General features: G+C 42.8%; 1 protein-coding gene and 1 pseudogene across 1 annotated transcript; both read right to left on the reverse strand.

Moving 5' to 3' along the window:
• Positions 1–2398: 2398 nt before the first annotated feature.
• On the reverse strand, positions 2399–12395 carry LOC100336448 (zinc finger protein 345-like). The gene is given in 4 exon segments (XM_024979333.2): positions 2399–3524; positions 3526–5576; positions 10292–10384; positions 10861–12395. Coding segments are annotated over 4 exon segments (2256 nt in total). The 5' UTR covers positions 10895–12395; the 3' UTR covers positions 2399–3446.
• An 804-nt stretch (positions 12396–13199) lies between these two features.
• On the reverse strand, positions 13200–13722 carry LOC788405 (large ribosomal subunit protein uL11-like; annotated as a pseudogene).
• Between the last annotated feature and the right edge of the window lie 8887 nt (positions 13723–22609).

Consider the following 22609-nt stretch of genomic DNA (forward strand, 5'->3'; position numbering starts at 1 on the left):
CTACAGTGAGATAACAGACAGCTAACCGCAGCTTCTGACCCAAATCCTACACTTGCGCTGTGACTGAAGCTAGTCCTGTAGTGAACAGCACAGCAGTAATACCAATCAGGGATAGAGGCCAGGGTTGACAATAGAAATCCATTAATATCTGGATAGCCAGATCCTCAAGCTTCTGCTGAGCGTTGATCAGCGAGCTGCCGCAGTGTGGCTGGAGCACGGCTGAGGAATCCTCAAGCGTCTGCCGTGCGTGGACTAGTCAGCTTCTGGAGCGACTAGAGCAGGGCTCAGCGTCTCTGGTGAGTGAGGGCTCTTGTTTTTGGAACCAGACCTTGACGGGAAATCTGGGGTCCTGAACTGTTTTCTAGCTGTCCTCATCACAGGAAGTTGCTGCCTTCTTGACTCTGGTGAGGTGGATCCAAGAGATGATGCCTGTAACTTTAACAGCAATATGATTGCCCAGACAACCATGTGAGGGCCTGTCCCAACTAGCTGACTTGGTCATTTTCTTCCAATACTCAACCCTTACCTCATCTCCTGGCTGGTAAGCATGAACCGAATTGCCCAAAGGAATGGGTGCCCTTTCTAGGGTTCTCAGGCGATATGGTGGAAGATTTGTCCCAGGATCGGAAGGTGTTGGGACACCTCCAGGTGAGCTAGTTGTTGGGGGCTTCCCTTGAGTTTTCCTGTCACTGGGGGTTTCTCCCATATAAGATCTCAAAGGGAGAATAGCCTAAGGACTTAGGGTGCATCGGGCTTGGAGTAAAGCTTGGGGGTAACATGTCGACCCAAGAAAACTGGTCTCCTGACAGACTTTAGCTAATGTAGGGCTGAGGGTACAGTTCATGCCTTCAACTTTTCAAAGCCGCCTCTGGTCCACTAACAGCTAGTGTTGCCAAAGGAAGAAACCCATTGCACCTCCAATCTGAGTAATCTTTAACTTCAGATACTCATGGAGCTAGAGCTCCATCTAGCTTCCTGACTTTCCATACCTAGCGAGGCTAGGCGCTTCCTGACTACAAATCCAAGCTGGAGAACTAAGTAACACTACACAGTAAGGGCATAGATCACAAGCCCCTTGAAAGTCTAGGATCTGGCAGATTGGTTAAGAGTTCTAGTTCCCAAGAAATCATGAAATGATCAGAGACTGGAAAGTTTGACCAAGAAATGAGAGTTCGATCCACACGCTTTGCCCATTTCTAGTCATTGCCCGAAGGAGACACTGGGTGCCTCTTGGCATTGGCACGTTGGTACAGGTTTCTGCCATAGCCATATGAGGTCACCGAGGAACTGCAGAGCAGGGCTCCTCAGTTGATTCACGCAAGGTATCTCATTCATTCACACAAGCACACTGTAGAGGTAGTGAAGTACAGCAAAAGACATGTTCCCTAGCAGTACAAAGAACTACAGCTCCACGCATCCTCACCTTGTCCTGAAGAGTCCCGGAAGAGCCCCCAAGATGAAAGGTTGTTGCTGAACCACAAAAGACGCCTGGATTCTTGGCCTCCTGAGGAGAAGAATTCTATTCGGAGCCAGAGACGAGGCTTAATAGTTTAGAGTTTTTGCATAATAGTTTTATTAAAGTATAAGAAAGAGAAAGTTTTTGACATAGACATCAGAAGGTGGCAGAAAGAATGCCCCCTCGCCAGTGTTAGCAATGGGGTTATATACTTTTAATTAGTTATTACAGTGAATCAAAACAATATCCAAAGGTTGTAAAAACCTCACTAGATCCACTGCAATATTTTACATTGTAAGATAACACGATTGGCCAGAATATTTTTTTCCCAGAGACTGTCCTCAAGCAGGATATACGATTGTTATATAATCCTCAGAAATGTAGAGGGGAAAAAAACAAAACAAAGCTTTTTTCCTTTTTTCCTCCTTGAGAATTCCAGATCCTTCTCTCCTGGCGGACCCCCGGACTTAAAAACCTACCTAGAAATTGACTCTCTCGGTGGGATTGAAGGGGGTCTGTGAATAGACCCTGGGGTTCAGCAAGACTGCTGGTCTCAAGTAAGGTGGTCATCTCATGCAGGTGCTCATAGGACTGCTGGTCTGAGTTCAGGGAAGTGCAGGCTGCCTGCTCCCAGACAGATGCTGAGGCAGCAACAGAATGGAGCAGTTTAGGGAACCTGTCAACAATACTCTGTATCATCCTTCTTATTAGAATCGTCAGTGTCCAAGTAGTTACAAAATGGGAGAGGAGATACAACAAAGAAGTGAGGGAATGTATATGAAGTTATGAGAAGTTTAAAGCCAGTGAGTCAAGTAATTCCACATATGACATCTCTCTGTGCTACCAAACAGTTCGTTGTGGTCCCTTCACTACAACCTTAAATAAGGTGGGAGAGGTTACTGTTGGTGGTGGGTTAACATTTCCATCATTACAATCAACCGAAACACGAAAAGCCATTCACTTTTATTAATAACCATGTATTAACTGCACACATAGTTGAAATAAAACCTTTTACAATCCACGGCATGATCCATGATTAAGTACAGATCAAAAGTACAGAGAAAGATATTCATTTCTCTGTTATAATGATGTGAGACTTGTGATTTTTATGGCTTACCAAACAAAGGCTAGGAAGCACTTAGCAAGCATGGTATACACTAATTCCATGCCTTTTCAAGGAAGTTTCTAATACATTTCGAGGTTATCACAAAAGCTGTGTTTATTTCAACAGTGTCAAGGAATAATCATGACCTGTGTTGATATTATAAAGATACACCTACATTGCAGTGAACTGTCATTGTGTTCTTCTTAAAATCAAGGATATTACTATTGAAACCTTACAACCGACTTCTGCTTACTTTACAACATGGAAAGATTCAATGATCACTACATCATGGCAACATCCAGATATTTCACATCAATGCCAAACACGTCCATTTAGATGGTCATTGTCCATTTTACACTACGGTATCCTTCATCTTCTAATGGAGGATAGATAGAAATGGTTGCAACACAATATAAAAGGCTAATCTTTAATAAACTATCAAAAATCTATGTCTGCAAACACACTAGAAACAAAGCATAGTATGGATGATTTGAGGGCTTAATAACATTCACTTCAAATAATCTCAAATCACGTCATTATTAACAAGCATACATACATTACTAAGAATTGTAACTTTCTCACCATCAACCTTCTTCTCACGATTTATGCTAATATATCCACTTTCTATGTGTTTTAACTATGGAGTACTCCCTACAGTCATTCTCCTTCAGAGAAACTTCAGAAAAGAGGACTGATGAAATGCCTTCTATTAGGCAATCTCTGATATTTACTTCGATTTAACTTTTGATTAAATGCCTTTCTACATATTCGTTACATCATCTCCATAGGCTTCTCGTATAAACTCTTGTGTTTTCTGATGCACATTTAGGGAAAATCTCTTCCATCACTTGTGCCATTACTAGCGTTTCTGTCTAGTGTGTGTTCTCAGATGTTTAGAGAGATGATCACTCCGACTAAAAGCTTTGCCACATGCTGTGCATTTATAAGGTCTCTCTCCAGTATGAATTCGCTGGTGTGTAGAAAGCGTTGAGTAGCGACCAAAGGCTTTGCCACATTCAGTACATTTATAAGGTCTCTCTCCAGTGTGCACTCGCTGATGTTGAGTCAGCAATGAGCGACGATGAAAGGCTTTGTTACAGTCTTTACATTTATGAGGTCTCTCTCCAGTATGAATTCGCCAATGTTCAGTAAGTGTTGAGTTGCAAGTAAAGGCTTTGCCACATTCAACACATGAATATGGTCTCTCCCCAGTATGTATTCGCTGATGTTTAGTAAGCCTAGAACGCGTAATAAAAGCCTTGCCACATTCTGTACATTGATAACGTCTATCCGCCCTATGAATTCGCTGATGATGACAAAGGTCCGAACTCGTAAAAAAGGCTTTGCCACATTCTTTATATTTGTATGGTTTCTCCCTAGTATGGATTCGATGATGTACAATTAACTTTGAATGACAAATAAAGGTTTGGCCACACTGTGTACAATGATAAGTTTTCTCTCCAGTATGAATTTGCTGATGTTGGGTAAGATGTGAGCTAAGGATAAAGGTTTTGATACGTTCTTTACATTCATAAGGCCTCTCTCCAGTATGAATTCGCTGATGTTTCATAAGATGTGAGGGCAGAAAAAAGGCTTTGTTACACTCTTTACATTTATAAGGTCTCTCCCCAGAATGAATTCGCTGATGTCGATTAAGAAGTGAGCGACTATGAAAGGCTCTGTTACATTCTTTGCATTTATAAGGCTTCTCTCCAGTATGAATTCGCTGATGATAGGTTAGATGTGAGGAACAGACAAAGGCTACACTACATTCTGTACATTTATAAGGTCTCTCTCCAGTGTGAATTCGCTGATGTTCAGTAAGACTTGAACTGTAAGGAAAGACTTTGCCACATTCTACACATTTATAAGGTTTCTCTCCAGTGTGAATTCGCTGGTGTTGAGTAAGATGTGAACGACGGTTAAACGCTTTGCTACAATCTGTACATTTGAAAGGTTTCCTTCCTGTATGGATTTTCCTATGTTTACTTAGATTGGATGCTTTACTGAAGACATTCCCACATATATTACCCTTGTTTTCTTTCTGTGGATTCTGAACAGTCTGCTGTTGAATAAGTTCTGAAGACTGATTAGAAACCTTACCATATTCACAAAAAGTCCTCTCTTCACTACAAGTACTCTTATCTAGAGAAAAACCTGCCATTTGATCAAAGGTATTTCTAAATGTCTTACTTTTAGAATCCTTGTTTGAAGACTCAGGTCCCCGATGTTTCATAAGGTTTGAGTCTCCTTCAACCATATACCCCGTTTCACTGCCTGAATACCTTCTCACTCCACCATAAATACTCCTGTGATTATTGGAGCTGGAGCTCTTCCTTAAGGCCTGACTCATTTTATTATACATGCAAAGCTCCTGTGTATTAACCATATCACGAGATGTACTGAACAATGATGGCTGGAGGGCGTCTCTTCCATTATCATCAACATTATACATCTTGGAATGGAGAGAAAATATCTTTTGTGGGAAGAAAAATGACCCCCTCCTCAAGGATCCCTCAAATTGATTAAATTGTGAGTTTGTCCTCTCATTGTTAAATTGTAGGTATTCAGACATGCTTGAATGCATGTTTAGTCGAAGCCTACCTTCAGAATTGTCTGAATGAGTATTTGCAGTAGAGACTAGATTACCTTTCAGATTTTCCATGTTCCCTTTTAGAGAACAAGTATGTTTCAAAAAAGGAGGGACATCTTTTCTTAAACACCTACATTTCTCAGTCGACGTTGAAGACTGAACTTGGTGTTTTTCCCATTTTGGCACACGTTGATCATTTATTTTTCCAGTAACATTAGCATTACGTATAACTGTCTTCATTTCTTTATATCCATATAAACATCCTCTCTGTCTTTCATTTACCCTCGTATATTCCCAGTCTTTCAATAAATTTAGGTTTCGGAGGTGAAATGTTTGACATATTCTTAGGTTGGGTTTGGGGAATACATCTTCTAATGCTGGATTCTTCAGCAACAAATGTTGGGTGTCTTGTGGAGACATAGCTGAAAGATACCAAATAACAAGTAATTTTCCCTGCTTTTCTCAGTGAATATCTTTAAAGATTAGAGAAAATTGATGACCATCGCTAGTTTAAAAGTAAAATAGAGACCCAAGGATCAAGATGCCTGAGGCTTAGGCAGATGTGGACTCATCTCTCTCTCCACAAATGAATGAGAAATGGAACAATTCTCACAGAGCCCAGCTGAACACTAGCAGAGGCCCTCGGAAATCTGAAAAGACAAGAAAGATTCCTGCTGAGCTACGCAGGACAAACGAAAGAGGAGAGCAGGAAGAAGGAAAAGGAAGAGGAGAGAAATTGGGTTGGGGCCTGCAACCCTGTGGGGAGATGAAAGTGAGGAGAGGTCTCCATATCCCGGGAAGCCCCTCACTGGGGGAGCTCAGTCTGGACAGAAGGAGAGCCTCATTCTCTGTGGGAAGAGAACACAGCAACCACCGTGTGGCAGCAGGACAGAGTGAGACCTGCACACAGGGTACTGACCCCAGCCTTGCCCATCCAGCCCTAGAGGCTTTTCCACCAATGCAGACAAGTGCTGGGTGCTGAAAGGTGGGGTTTGGAGAGCAGATTGAGGCAGACGACTGCTGTTGGCTGTGAGGAAACAGCCTGAAGCGATGGGAGTGAGGGAGGAGCTCTGAAAAGGAGATGCTTGTGGTCGAAGCCTGAACCACCAGAGAGCAGAGTGCCATTGGTGAGTGATGCCCAATCAGGAAGCCCATTGCATCCCTTGTCCCTTATACCGGCCCGTGCTCAGCAGGGACTATGAAGAACTCCACCCATGTAGGTCATTTGATCCCCCAGCCATGGCCTCCCCCGTGGACCTCCTCCACAATCAACAGACCCCTGTGCTCCGGGGCAGCATCAAGAGCAGAACCTGTGAGTTGGCCACACGCACAGATGGAGCTGAAAGTACAGCTGAACCTCAGGGATTAAGAAGAAAAGCTGAAACCTCTCCTCCCAGCAACACAATCCATGGTCTTACACTCACAACCGGCTTTGTAACCTTAGCCCCTACGGAGCATCTGAATCAAATACCAGGGCTCTCTCATTCATGGCAGGTATAGCTTTGGCAGCTGTAAGCTTTGTGGGCTCCCACAAAAAGGGGCTGGGCCAGGACAGAGCCTGAGCTGCCCCATAGCACCACAGTGGCTCCAGCTCCACTTTGAATGCAATCCCAGGACCTGACTTCACTGAATCTATGATGGTGAACTTGTGAAAACAACATCTGAGAGACCACAGGGCCACGGGCCATCATGCCCTCGGTTAGGGTGGGGCCAAGAACAGTGCCAACACTACATAACATGAGAGCTTACAGAATGCAGGAGAGGGCACAACAGGGCACACCCTGAGGTGAACATCCCCACAAGAGTAATACTTAGTGACTTCTCTCCCAGTGCGTGTGCTCCAGTCCCAGCAGCCTGGTACCACAGATCAGAATCACAGCTAAGAATCATCTGGGGGCTCTATACCACCACGCAGGGAGCAGGCACCACCAAAAAGAGGGCAGTAACACCCACAGAACAAGGGAACAACAGCCCTGAATATGCCTGATGGGCTCTGGTCACAGTGACCACCATCAAAGCACAGATCAAGAGAGGATAAGGGCACAAACGTCTGGACCAACCTCACCCACCAAGGGACAGATACCAGAAGGAAGACTAACTAGGTTCCTGAACCCATCAAAACAGAGACCACAAACAGAACGCTGGACAAAATGATATGGCACAGAAATACGTTATAGGGGAAGAAACAAGATGAAAACCCCCAAGGACCACTGAACTAAGAGGTGATAGGCAATCTAATGATTAATTCTTGCTTTTAGTCATCTTAAGTGGAGACACCAAACACTCACTTTCAGAAATCCTAGGTGCCAGTAATTTTTAATTCCACTTCTTGCCACACATGTTTCTGAGAATGGCCTATTAGATGTTTCAATCTACAAATCATAAGTGATAGTGACAGAGAACTAACCAGAAACAGAGGACACATAGGGAAATGTCCGAGGAAGCTGGAAACAAATAAGAGAAACTTAATACAGTACTAGTTTTAAGAAATTAAAAAAGAAGAGGGACTTTAAAACTATGACTAAAACAGGGAAGTCTACTTATTACTCTATGGAGACCTAAATGAGAAGGAGATCAATAGAACAGTAAAGACTAGAGATCTCTTTAAGAAAAATAGAGGTACTGGGACTACTTCATGCAAAGATGGGAAGAATAAAGGACAGAAACGGGATGGACCTAAAAGAAGCAAAAGATATTAAGAGAAGGTGGCAGCAATACATGGAAGAACTATACAAAAAACAAAAGATCTTAATGACTGAGATCACCACGATGGTACAATCACTCACCTAGTAACGGACATCCTGGCGTCCAAAGTCAAGTCGGCCTTGGAAGGCATGACGACCAAAAAGCTAGTGCACGTGATGGAAATCCAGCTGAGCTGTTTGAAGTTAAACGATGATAGTGCTAACGTTCTGCACTCGATAAGCCAGCAAATTTGGAAAACTCAGCAGTGGCCTCAGGACAGGAAAAGGTCAGTTTTCATTCCAATCACAAAGAAAGGCAGTGCCAAAGAACGCTCAAACTACTGCACAATTTCCCTCGTTTCAAACAGTAGCAAAGGCTCAAAATTCTCCAAGCCAGGCTTTAACTGTACATGAACCCAGAGCTTCCAGCTCTTGAAGCTGGATTTAGAAACGGCAGAGGAACCAGAGATCAAATTGCCAGCATCCCTTGGATCATATATAAAGCAAGAGAGTTCTGGAAAAACAACTACATCTGCTGTATTGACTACACCACAGCCTTTGATTGTGTGGATCACAAGAAACTGGAAAATTCTTTAAGGGATGGGAACACCAGACTACATTACCTGCCTCCTGAGAAACCTGTATGCATGTCAAGAAGCAACAGTGAGAACTGGACATGTGACGACGGACTGATTGCAAATGGGGAAAGGAGTACATCAAGGCTGTATATTGTCAGCCTGCTTATTTAATTTATATGCACCGTACATCATGTGACATACCGGGTTGGATGAAGCACAAATTGGAATCAAGATTTCAGGGAGAAATATCCATAATCTCAGATATACAGATGACACCACCCTTATAGCAGAAAGCGAAGAGGAATTGAGGAGTCTCTTCATGAAACTGAAAGTGGGTGCAAAAGGTGCAAAAGTGGGTGCAAACTCAACCTTCAAAAAATGAAGATCACGGCACCGGTCAGGTCATTTCATCGCAATCGGTGGGAGAAACAGTGGAAACAGGGAGAGACTTTATTTTTGGGGGTTCCTAAATCATTGTAGATGGTGACCAAAGCAATAAAGTCAAAGAGCCTTCCTCCTTGGAAGAAAAGCTATGACCAACCTAGGCAGCATATTAAAAAGCAGAAACATTACTTTGCTGACAAAGGTCCATCTAGTCAAAGCCATGGTTTTTCCAGTAGTCATGTATGGATGTGAGAGCTGGACCATGAAGAAAGCTGAGCACCAAAGAATTGATGCTTTTGAACTGTGGTGTTGGAGAAGACTCTTGAGAGTCCGTTGGACTGCAAGAAGACCACACCACTCCATCCTAAAGGAAATCAGTCCTGAATATTCATTGGAAGGACATGGTGAAGCTGAAGCTCTGATACTCTGGCCACCTGATGTGAAGAACTGACCCACTGAGAAAGACCCTGATGCTAGCAAAGATTGAAGATGACAGGAGAAGGGGACGACAGAGGATGAGATGGTTGGATGCATCGTGGACTCGATAGACATGAGTTTGAGCAGTTTCTGGGAGTTGGTGATGGACAGGGAAGCCTGGCTTGCTGCAGATCATGATCGCAGAGTCAGAATTGACTGAGCCGCGGAACTGAATGGACATGTATAATTGATTCTTTGCTGTATAGGAGTACAAAATTGGAAAACAGCTATTTTCCAATTAGAACTTTTAAAAAATATTTCTTTATATAATTTAAAAATTATCATAGTTTCAATCAACCATTAATAATATAGTGGAAAATGTGCTAAGATTTTATGTCAATTTATTTTAAAATTCTATGATGTAACAAAATAACGTATTTTAGCATGTTAGAATTGGGGAAATCCACTAAAGATATTTAATATGAGATCATATAAGGAAAAGAGAAACTTTGAAGTCAACTTGAGATGTGCATTCTTTCATTGTCATGAGGTTTGGCTTTCTGAAGTGAAAAATTACTTGAATTTGAAATGTATTTAGAAGGTCCTATGTGTCGCTCCCAGAGGATAGGAAATTATAAACCAGAGAACAAAAACATATCCCCAGTATTGCTAGAAGTTTGGCAGTTTGTCTACCAATCCACACACATTTCTGTCTAGAGGTAGAAGGAAACTTTAAATGGACTGTCATACAGTTACTCAGAAATGGGCAGAGTTTTCCTAGGGCCCCACGAAATTGAAGAACAATGAATGAATGCAGTTTGTCACAACCCAAGAGGAGAGGTTTAGGTCACACTGTAATGGAGTAAAGTAATCACTGGAGATAAATTCATGAATGATTTAAGATACAGAATGGGATAGGTGATACATTTCTATGATAGTAGCAGATACACACCCAGGTTTCTGAAAACCATTTCCACTGAAGCATATCTTCCAAAACCATGTGATGAAGGATGAGTTCCTCCCTGCTCCTTGGACCTCTCATCTGAGTCATCATCTCCAACCATTCATACCTACCTGGGTAAATGGCTGTTGTCCCCATTCTCCTTATATTCCTGGGATCGTCTAATTGCTCCAGAAAGGTGACCAGGTCCAGCTTAGAGACAAGCCCTATTTATCAGAGAAAGAAATATTTGTGTTGTTAGAGATTCGAATCCAATATGTATTCAGGTGAGATGAGAACACATTTTGTTCTAGAAAACGATTTCCTTAAATACTTTATTCAAAGCAGCTATACAATACTAACACACACCTAACATCAGATCCTGAGATTCTGGTCAAGTAGTACTAAGGCAAAAGTAAGTAGTGTCAATGTGAAATTAAGAGAGGGTACAACTATTTAATACCACAGAACTTACACAATTACCACGAACCTAGAAGGAAGGAGGCAGAGTACATCAAGGAAGAAAAACGATTCATCATGAATCATCCCCTTTTTTTCTAAACTCACAAATACCCATTTTTGCCCTAGAAAGCAGATATCTGAAACTACTGTGGGAAGCAGAACATTTCAGAAGACATTCTTGACATGACGGAACTAAAACCCAGTGGGTAGATAAGGGATTCTGGAAGGCAGTTATCCTCACCCAAGGAGGCCAGGTTCCCGTAGTTCTCTAACATCACGTCCCTGTACAATTCCCGCTGACCGAGGTCCAGGCATTCCCACTCCTCTTGAGTGAAGTCTATGGCCACATCCTGGAATGTCAGCCGTCCCTGAAATACAAAATACAGATTCCAGTAGGCCGTGGGAAGTCTTCCTTATGTGATCCAAGATGAAAACGGCAAGTTCAGAGTCCTGGTCGTGCTTTAGTGGCTTGGCTGGTATTGCAAAATATATTTTTGACACAGTACTCCTTTCTACCCAATTTCTAATGTGAAAAAAGAGGATGAGTGATGATCCACAAGCCATTAGAGAAACTACTCTCATCTGAAAGAGCAATTATAAAATAATCAGGGCAGCATGAGCATATTTATTCTTCAGTGTTCTGCTCGTGTGACATAGTATAAATTGTTTATCAAAGAAACAGGATTTTTTTTTTTTAATGTATTCTTAACCAAGAGTTCTGAAGTGGGGCCAAAGTGCCACATTTTTAGCAAGGTTATTTGAGTTAGTAATGTTGAAAATTCTGCTCGATGAATGAGGATTTTGAACCCCAATGAAACAGAATACTAAGGTAAGAATTCATACTTAAGTTGGAACTTTGTTTTACAGACTTCAACAGGTCTAATAAGATAGTAACCTTTTTGGGGTCTGGGGTCGTGTTGGAAAAGAATTTCCAGACTTGAGACAAAATGAGAGGGAAGTACAGTTTATTAGAATGGGGGATGCTGTTAGAAGAGCAGGACAGCTCAAATGAGAACGGATGTTGAACAGGGGTCCTTAGTCCACTCACAGCCAGGGTACAAGGAGTGGGATAGGGGTCTTGAGGATCATTTGCTGAATGGATGAGGCACATGTACTGGGTGGGAGAAGAGTAAGAAAGACAATTTCTCCTTATGGGGTAGGAGGGGAGACCGTTTATACTGCTCAGGAGGACCTGAAATCCATCAACAGTTACAACATGGGGGAGAGAAAGATGCTAAGGGTGTTGTTTTTTCGTTCCTGCATTCTGAGACCCTCCTTGGTTTTATCTGCTCTTTAGTCCCTGGGTCACCACATATCTCCCTCTTTATTTTAGGACCAATTCTTCGGCCCTTGTTGATACCCTGCTCCTGTCTATCTACCCACTTCCCTTCTCACACATTTGGGAATCCAGTTTCAAGGAAAAGAGGGCAAAGACCACTCCGGCTTCTTCAGGCTGAACAGAGGCGCCATGGGGCTCTGGGTTCCCTTTGCCTACTCTGTCACGGAGCATTTATGGAGGGAGATGAGGGTCCATGGAATGATAAGGTGACTTGTTTCATCATTGTCTAGGTGTTGGTCAGGGAATATTCTTGTAGGACCACTTGGAAACTTGTGGTATTGTAGAAGAAACAAACTGTACAAGAAAGTTAAAGGTACATGGGCCAAAGATGAAGAGAAGTACAAAAGCTGCTCAGGGGCTAGCCAGGAAAACCAGGACTGGACATTGGTTCGTGACGTTAGTGTTTCTCTAGGTACGAGAAGAAGCCAGAATCGGGGCTGATAAAATCTTTACCTGAAAACATCTCACTCTTGGAAGGCCAGTTCTGGGTTTTTCCCAGAGCAGAGTGCCTTATTTTTGATCTCTACTCTGAACTCCTTTTGCAGGGTGTTGAAAATCAGGAGCTTACAGTAATCATGAAATCATCTTTGTAGAGACAGCTGGCAGAGTCCAGTCAGCAGGGTCCCTTCATGGCCACATATTTGACCATGTTCTGGGGGCATTTCTTGGCCATTGTGTCCTGCGGCACTGGGAAGGCTGATTCCCAGGTCTAGGGAAGGATCCATTGATAGGCCACTCAGTGTGCTGTTTCTAGAGCAGGCCTTGTGAGTAGCAAAATCTCTGGACCATACCTCTCTAACAAGCCTCTTGAACTAGGAAAATATTCCCTTTTCTTCCCTTCTTCCCATATCTAGAGTTACATTATTACAATCATTGATAGCATGTGGAGCTGCATATCAGCATTTTATCACAGGCTCAGCCACACATCGAGTAACATAAGAATCAATGCTCTGAAACAAGCGTCATAGAAAATGATATAGCTAGAGCTAGCAGTTATTAGTCAGAACTAAGTAAGAAGGAAAGGTCAAGAACTTTCATTAGGTAGAGCCCAGTATACTCCAGGTCATCTGACTTGCCTTGTTAAATGACTAGCCAGATGGTAATCTCCTGCTTGTATATCACGGAGCATCTATTCTTTATCTGAAGATTGCTTACTGAGATTAGCTTTAGAAACAAACTTAGAGTATCCTTTTTATTTTTAATTTTTTTGTTGTTGTCAAATGATCCTTTTTTTTTTTTTTTTCCTTTGCAGTCCTTAACTAGCGGGGCGCTCCACTGCGCCACTGTTGATATCATCTATGATGTCATGAGGGTGGCGGCCATCAACAGTGCAGCCCACAGACTGGGCGGTCCCCAGGATCTCTTTAATGGTTCTAGAAAGTTCTCTAGCTAGAGACCGATTCCGCATCTGCCAGGCAATGTTGACAATCTCATCAAAAGTAATGTTTCCACTGTGCTTAATGTTTTTCTGCTTCTTTCTGTCCCTTGGTGGTTCCTTGAGGGCTTTGATGATCAGGGCAGAAGCAGAAGGTACCACCTCAATCTGGGCTTGTCTGTTCTGGTCAGTTTCATTGTAATCCTCAGACCCTTCCAATCACCAGTTGCCTTGGCGATATCATCACCAACCTTTTTTGTAGACAGACCCAGAGGGCCAATCTTGGGGGCCAGGGCAGATGTGGCACCGACTTCCCCACCGGTGCACCTCGGGTACACGACTGTTATCTCGCTGGGGTCGAACTTAGGCGGCATGGTGGAGGCGGCTGGTGTCAGACGAACCCGGATTCGGGACGACCAAAGCAAGTTGCACCTTTGCCTCCTCCCAGCCCAAAGCCGAAAAAGCTAGCGTATCCTTTTTAATAACACAATTAAATCTTTTAGAAATACAAGATAAGAAGGAACTACCTCAGAAGTGAATCTTAGTGAACACTAGACTTTAATTAACAAAACTAGAAACTTGCTTTAGCAATGAAAAAAAGTTAATATTCAGTGAAACATAATTTTTCCATTATGAGGGCATTAACCCTGTAGCCAGGGAAGGCTTTAACCCATCAAATAAAAATGAGGTTTGTCAGGGAGCCCAGAAAAGCCAGGCAGCCATGTTGGATTTCCCATAGCCCTGACTCTTTGATTTATAGCTATTATTCACCCATTTTTAATTCCCGATTAACAAGCAGACCATGGCCATGTTTTAAGGACATCAGGATGGCAAAAGTCTAAGCATGAGGGGTTATTTTTGTAGAAGAAAAATGAGCTTTGTCTACATGTACCATAATCTTAAGGAATGCTTATTTACTTTACCAAAGTAACAAAAGATTTTAAAAATGAATATAAATCACTTAAAGGGAAAGAAATTCATAATCTCTTATTGAAAGCTGCATTCTAAGAAAACTTTGTTCTATTAACATAGAGATTCGACTAAATTCCAGTCTGAATTGTTTATTGGTTAACCTTAGAAAAATCTTTTCCATAAATCATGAAGTCACAGTATTCTTACAAAGGCATCGGAGTGAAACCATAGAAGGCATGTTTAAATCTGATTAAACTGCAGTTGACAGTGTACCTGGTCATTGCTGTGACTCGTAACACGTTCACAGGATAAGTAGAATTATAGTTGACCACATTTAATTAGGGCATATCAGATCTATGGTGACTTCCCTGGTGGCCCAGCAGCTAAGACTCTGAACTCCCAAGGAAGGGGACCCAGGTTCGAACCCTGGTTGGGCAACAAGACCCTGTGTGCTGCAACTAAGATCTGGCGCGGCCAAACAAACAAATATCTGGGCTTCCCTGGTGGCTCAGACGGTAAAGCGTCTGCCTGCAATGCGGGATACCTGAGTTCGATTCCTGGGTCGGAAGGCCGCCTGGGGAAGGAAATGGCAATGCATTCTAGCAGTCTTGCCTGGAAACTCCCATGCACGGAGGAGCCTGATAGGCTACACCCCATGGGGTCGCAAAGAGTCGGACACGACTGAGTGACTTCACTTCACTTCACAGATCTATATGAACTCACATAATTTTAAGATATCTATATTAGTAACATCCACCATACAGCATAATATGAGGAGATCTGTCACCCCTTCAACAGTACTTCCCATGTAATGTAACATGTCCAGTGAACCCAGGTAGTTTAATAGCTCCCTGGGATGTCTCAGGGGCCCTCTGAAGCATTCCAAAGTCAGCTAGAAATCAAGTTATTTAGGAAGTTTTGTGGACAAATTTCAAAAGGGGTTATAACACTCAGTCAGATACAATCATATAGATCACTGGGAGACTATATTCACTTAGCCAAAGTAACGAAGATTTCAAAGGTAAACAGAACTGATCCCTTCAGAGGTAAAGACACTTAAAATCCAGTATCAAAGGCAGCTCAACATCTCAAGAAAACTTGTATTTCTGCACAAAACTCTTCCCTTGGGGTCCACTTTCCATAAAATATTCTTACCACTTTCTGTACACATGACTTTGTTCTCCCATCCTGAAACTGCCACCTGTAAGTCAGATCTATTTCCTTTTCCCTTCATAAAATGTAATTTCATCCCTCATACCTTCTTTAGTGAAAATACACATCCTACTTTCTTAAAGCAATCAAGAACTTAAGCATTCTATAGATTGGTGAACATAAGTACCGGTGATAATTTTTATAAAAAAATTTCTAGAGAACATCTCAGGATCGCATCAAGCATTATTCATGAATAGTCCAAAATCTCTACTATCTCTGTAAAAGGAAGTTAGTCCTCAGTAATGAATGATTCAGGATCTTATTTTATTTGGAAATGACCTAGCTAGTCAATAAACTTCCGTCAGTTAGTGTAGCACAGCCCCAGAAATTCAGGTTACCAAAATTTAGAAAATGTTTTAGAGGGACATTTCTAAAATATAATTATTCTTAAAAGAGTTTCTCTGAAAGCTCCTATCTCTTTAACATTTCCCTTGAGGTTTTTTTTTTTTTTTCTTTCCTAGAGGTACTTTGCTGCTAAGTCACTTCAGTCGTGTCCGACTCTGTGCGACCCCATAGACGGCAGCCCACCAGGCTCCCCCGTCCCTGGGATTCTCCAGGCAAGAACACTGGAGTGGGTTGCCATTTCCTTCTCCAATGCAGGAAAGTGAAAAGTGAAAGTGAAGTCACTCAGTTGTGTCCAACTCTTAGCGACCCCATGGACTGCAGCCTACCCCATGGAGGAACTCCCAGGTTCCTCCATCCATGGGATTTTCCAGGCAACTATATTGGAGTGGGGTGCCATTGCCTTCTCCGAGAGGTACTTTGCTGGTTGACAAAGTTGTAACAGATATAAAAATATAAAAATATTTAACTTACAATAAACCTAGGCACAATGAAAATACTCTGACTAATGACTCTTAGACATATCTACATCAGAGTAGCAAACAAACATTAATACTGAATATTTAATATTGAATATTTCCCAGTTCACGAGAATATGATATTCATTTAGTTTAATTTCTCTTGTAGTTAGAATTGTCTGATTTGTAAGTGTTTCCTTTCCTTTAGGCCAATTAAATTAGAACACATTTATCACTTCAGCATTAAAAAGAAAAAAAAGAGCACACACTGAGATATACATAAATCCAGAAAATAGACAGAGATTTCATTGTTTCCTGCCTGAGATTTAAAACGTCTTTGACCTTCTTTTTTGTTTGTTTGGCTTGAAGTTCCGATTTGCCCAAGGCTGAGTCAGGTCTAAGGCAAAGTGGACAGTGTATTTCAAGGACATGGAAAGGCCTGACTTCAAGCTTTGCCCTAGGCAGGCCTTTTAACAAGCTAGTTGTTTTTAAATACATATGCAAAAAGAACTGGTTTTGCAGTTTCCAAGGGAAAGAAAATTTTATTTTAACCAGTTTTCTCCAGAGTCTAAAGAATATCAGGGCCACCTTGTGTCAAAAAGTCATTTCACAATCAGTCATTTCGCAGTCAGAATGGCTGTGATCCAAAAGTCTACAAATAATAAATGCTGGAGAGGGTGTGGAGAAAAGGGAACCCTCTTACACTGTTGGTGGGAATGCAAACTAGTACAGCCACTATGGAGAACAGTATGGAGATTCCTTAAAAAACTGGAAATAGAACTGCCCTATGATCCAGCAATCCCACTGCTGGGCATACACACTGAGGAAACCAGAAGGGAAAGAGACACGTGTACCCCAATGTTCATCGCAGCACTGTTTATAATAGCCAGGACATGGAAGCAACCTAGATGTCCATCAGCAGATGAATGGATAAGAAAGCTGTGGTACATATACACAATGGAGTATTACTCAGCCATTAAAAAGAATACATTGGAATCAGTTCTAATGAGGTGGATGAAACTGGAGCCTATTATACAGAGTGAAGTAAGCCAGAAGGAAAACCACCAATACAGTATACTAACGCATATATGTGGAATTTAGAAAGAGGGTAACAATAACCTTGTGTACGAGACAGCAAAAGAGACACTGATGTATAGAACAGTCTTATGGACTCTGTGGGAGAGGGAGAGGGTGGGAAGATCTGGGAGAATGGCATTGAAACATGTAAAATATCATGTATGAAATGAGATGCCAGTCCAGGATACTGGATGCTTGGGGCTAGTGCACTGGGACGACCCAGAGGGATGGTATAGGGAGGGAGGAGGGTTCAGGATGGGGAACACATGTATACCTGTGGTGGATTCATTTTGATATTTGGCAAAACTAATACAATTATGTAAAGTTTAAAAATAAAATAAAATTAAAAAACAAAAAACAAACAAAAAAACAAAAAACAAAAAGTCATCTTTCTTTTCTGTAGTCTTAGGTTTATGGCTAAAATATAGACCAACTAATGCTCAAATTGACTCTGATCTTTCAGCTGATAAAAATTTTGGACTGCCCCTCTGGTGGAAAATGATGTCTTTGGCCCATCAGAAGAATCTGAAGGGTTAAGGGGATTTGCAGGGGTGGGAGAAGCTTGGTCCTTCCCAGGCCTGAGAAACAGGAGTAGTCAGAAGGGAATTTTTTAGGATGTTCAGGACTGGGGGAAGCTTGGTTCCGTCTCCACCTGAGAGATCAGCTTCCTTAGAAGGGGATTCTTCAGAATGTTAGGACAGTCTTTGATCCTTCAGGCTTTGGAATATAGAAGAAAGAGCTAGACCAAAGGGAACCTCAGAATCCTTTCCTAGAGATCCTGTGGATATGAAAGGCCAAGTAAGGGTCATCTAGGAAATCTGATGGAGAGACACAGAGAGGGACAGGAGACAGGGAGGCAACAGAACAGAAGGAAATTTGGAGTCCTTTCCCGTCTTTTGGCAAAACCTAGTGTGCCACTCAGAGGCCATTTCTGGGGCTCCCCCATTTGTATTGGAGCCAGGCCTTTTGGAGGGTCAAACTTTTCCAGTTTCTGACAATGTAGCCAAGGGTTGAGAATGAGAGAGCCTCCTGGGATATAACAGAAACCACTCTTAGCCTACCTATCATAGAATGGGAGTACTTAGAGTCACTGGCTGACCGAAAGGCGTCCCTTTTTCCCCAGTGGTCTCTCCAAGCGACTGATGGCACAAAATGGCCGAGTGACCCAACAGTCGTGTGCCACAGTGAGAGGTGACCGCTGAGAACCCTGCAGCTAAGTCATCAGGTGACACGGGCAGAGAAAGACAGAGATTCCCTGCAGCAACCTGGTGACTCACCATTTGGTGATTCCCTGAAACCTGGAAGGCACTCTTGGGATGGCTCAGAGGCAACACCCAGGCTCCTGTAAATCAGCCCGGGAAAAAGGGAAAGAAGTGAAAGCGACAGGGAAGAAGGCTGAGGAATCCGCTGTACAATATATCGGGGAGGCGGTGGCCAGGTGACAGTGGTCTCTGTTTGGCCTCAACCACTATGTTCCTGACACGGTGGACGGAAGTTGTCGTGCTGGGGGTGGATGCCCTTGAAATAACGCAAAATCAGTAATGGTGTTCTTATACCCTTTGGCATATATTTTATCAAACAGCCATTAAATAGCAGAGCTTAAACTTTAATTCAGTTTAGGTACTTTAGATTTTAGCTAATGAAATTTTAACTAATGACAGATTCACAGAGACAGCTCTAAGAAAAGGTGAGAGAAGTTTTTGTAACTGTAAAGAATACTAAAGACAAGAAAAGTTTCATTCACTCAGTCATATCCAATTCTTGTGACCCCATAGATTCTAACTTGCCAGGTTCCTTTGTCCAAGAAATTCCCAAACAGGAATACTGGACTGGGTAGTCATTGCCTTCCACAGAGTTCTTCAAAAAACCTAACCAAAAAAAAAAAGAAGAAGAAAAGAAAATTGATCAAGTCATACTAATATTTTCATACATACAGTCCAGTTCAGTTCAGTCGCTCAATCGTGTCCACCTCTTTGGGATCCCATGGATCCCGGGGCTTCCTGTCAGTCACCAACTCCCGGAGCCTAGTCAAACTCATCTCCACTGAGTACAGATATACACTCAAATAGGGCTATATACTCATTAGGAGGAAGAGAGAAAAAGTTTCCTGTCACTAAACTCAGGTAATTATGAATGGATTACAAATGTGCTGTATTTTTAATACATTTTAAAATAAAGCAATGAGCTGTATTTTAAATTTTAATACAGTTGAGCACAGATTAGGACTAATAAGATTCTTGTGAACATTTTGGAAAATACAAAGCTGTGATGAGACTCTGTGATGTGAGCATGGAGTGTAGTGGAAAAGATCAGGCCTGGGCTTGGGATGAAAACCGCCACTCCTCAAACCCAGTATCTCTGCTAAACACAGATGAGTTTCATTTTCCAAAGCAGAAAGAAAGAAAGAAGGCATGAAGTTACTCCATTAATTGGGATAGTTTAGGTACATCCCTCACTTATTCTTTCCAAGACACTTGTTTAAGTCAAATGGAGGAAAACAAATTCATAGCATAGGAAACTCACAGAAACACCTAAACCATTGAACATGTCATGGAGTAAGAAGTACATGGAAGAATGCATTATCATTGCATGGGTATTTTGGCACTATTATGGAAACTATGATCTCAATCTATCATTAAAAAATATTAGTTTGGGCACTTCGTGATGATCCAGTGACTAAGACTCTGAGATTCCAATGCACAGCGCTCTGCTTCTTCCCTGATCAGGAAACAGGAACCCACATGTTGTAGCTAAGAGTTTAAATGTCACAATCAAAGAAGCTGAAAATTACGAGGATGACTGAAGATCCTACCTCCCACAACGAAGACCCAGTGCAGCCGAATAAATAAAGATTTTTAAAATGTGTCATAAGCAAATTTCACTTCATATATGCCTTTCCCGATCTGTGGTCTAATTTTGGAAAGACTGATGCTAAAGCTGAAACTCCAATAATTTGGCCACCGCATGTGAAGAGTTGACTCATTGGAAAAGACTCTGATGCTAGGAGGGATTGAAGGCAAGAGAAGGGGACGACAGAGGATGAGATGGCTGGATGGCATCACCTGCTCCATGGACATGAGTTTGGGTGAATTCCAGGAGTTGGTGATGGACGGGGAGGCCTGGCGTGCTGCGATTCATGGGGTCGCAAAGAGTCGGACACGACTGAGCGACTGAACTGCACTCAAGTGAACTGCACTACTTTTAAGTAGCTAGTTTCCCTTATCGATAGAGCGCAGTCTCTGCAACGTTTTTATTTCTGAAACTTTTCTGAAGAACTGTGGACCACTGAGTTCACTCTATAAGGACAATCTGTAACTCCGGTTCTAACGAGCTGAAGCTGCATCCGTATGTAAATTCATACAGCATTTCCCCTACTTCACGATGATCCTAACACCAGACCACATCCCAGTGGGGATCTCTGGTACCAGTGCCTCCCCGTGCTGATCTCGCACAAAGGGCATATAGTGAACAACTCAACGTCACTAATTCATTTCGAGAATTCATCATGCTCTAGAGAAAGCCGGGATACAGACAATGGATGGAGGCTCTGGGATTTAACGGAGAAGTTAATCTAAAGAGCAGTTCTTCACTATTATAAGAAAAAAAGGGGGAAATAAGAAGAAGGCAACACCAAATCCCCCAGGGAGAAAACTTAGACTCAGAGAACTAAAGGTTTGCAGGTTCTCAGTCCAGGCATTTCAGGAGGAAAAGCAGACACATTCCCAGACCCGGGACAGGACACTTACCTGAGAAGCTGCCATTTCCTCCTCTTCTTCCTGCTGCCGTGAGTCTTTCCTGGGGATGTTATTTCAAAAACTCACATCCACAGCTTGAGAAAATACCTTCAAAGGCATCCACACAGCTCTTTCACCTGCAACTGATGAAGTGAAACTGAAGAAAAAAGCTTCCTGTTTCCCCCGCCGTTTTCTGAGCCTTTTTTTCGCTTCCTCTGTTCCAGATCGGTAGGCGGCAATCAAGACTAATCTGATATGCTAATCACATTTGGTGTTTGGTGCTTACCTTTGGTGCACTCTCTTTGCAGACCACCCCTGAGAGCTCTCCTTTCTTTTTGCATTACTGAGAGCAGGTCACAGTACAATTCACGGGAGACTATGGACCCGACCACTGGGCTAGCTGACACACATTATGAGGGTTTTGAAACATGGCGGGTGAAGACCCCATTTAGGAGCCCTGCGCTGCGGCCTCACACTCCGCACTCCTGAGACCTCTCTGGAGCTGAGGATTAGGGCGGGAACTTGGAGAAAGAAAGGTTGCTGGGCTGCTTGCCTGGGGAGGGGCTCTTTCTCGGATGGGTGTGGCCCTCCACCGCCTCTGCCTGAGCCCTTGGGGGAGGGGTGGTGGGGAATGCGTGCTTGGCGGGAATCACCTGCGGGCCTTGGGTTCCTGCAAAGCTTTGTTCTCAGAACTCTTCCCAAAGATGCCTTGCCTTTAGCGTGCTAAGTCTGACTCTTTGCCACCCCATGAACTGTAGACCGCCTGGCTCTTTTGCCAATGGGGACTCTCCAGGGAAGAATACAGGAATGGGTTCCATGCCGTCCTCCGGGGGATCTTCCTGACCCAGGAATGGAACTCACCTCTCTGGTGTATCCTGCATTGCCAAGCGGTTCTTGACCGCTAATGCCACTTTGGAAGGCACAGGACACCCTGAGTACTTAGGGTTTTTTCACTGCCTTCTGCAGCCTGAGGAAACATGTTTTCACAAAATGATTTGCACTGTGACCACCTGTCTGCAGGCAAGGGACCTCCAACTTCAGAGACGATGAGGCTGTAAGTGTTTCCATTGTTGCAGAAACCAAGCACAGCACTGGGAGAGTTGGAGAACTCGGGTTTATTATGCTGGCGGGCCCTAAGAACATAACACTACGAGCTCCGAGCCCCAAACAAAGGGGTTACATAGTTTTTATACTTGGGCAGGCATGATTAAGAGTGTTTGCAGATTTGCAGGGGCTAGGGCAATTGGAAAGAACAGAACAAGGGGGAGTGAGATAAATCCCAGTTCCTAGTATTTTGAGTCCCCAGTTTGAGACCTACGTGATTAAGATTTTGCAAAGAGCAAGCTGAGTTACAGAGGCAGAAGGTGTAGGAAGTTATGTAAAAATTTGACATTTTCCTCTTCATTGCCCCCTCTTGATGCTTCTATCACTCATTGCAGAAAGCATCATCTCATGTTCGATAGGATATTCAGAGCTCCAGGTCAGTTAGGAGACTACACTGAGCTATTAACATTTGCAACTTTCTGGATTCGAGAGGTTAT

The sequence above is a fragment of the Bos taurus genome, chromosome 18 (assembly GCF_002263795.3).
Source record: "Bos taurus isolate L1 Dominette 01449 registration number 42190680 breed Hereford chromosome 18, ARS-UCD2.0, whole genome shotgun sequence".
Classification (NCBI taxonomy): domain Eukaryota; kingdom Metazoa; phylum Chordata; class Mammalia; order Artiodactyla; family Bovidae; genus Bos; species Bos taurus.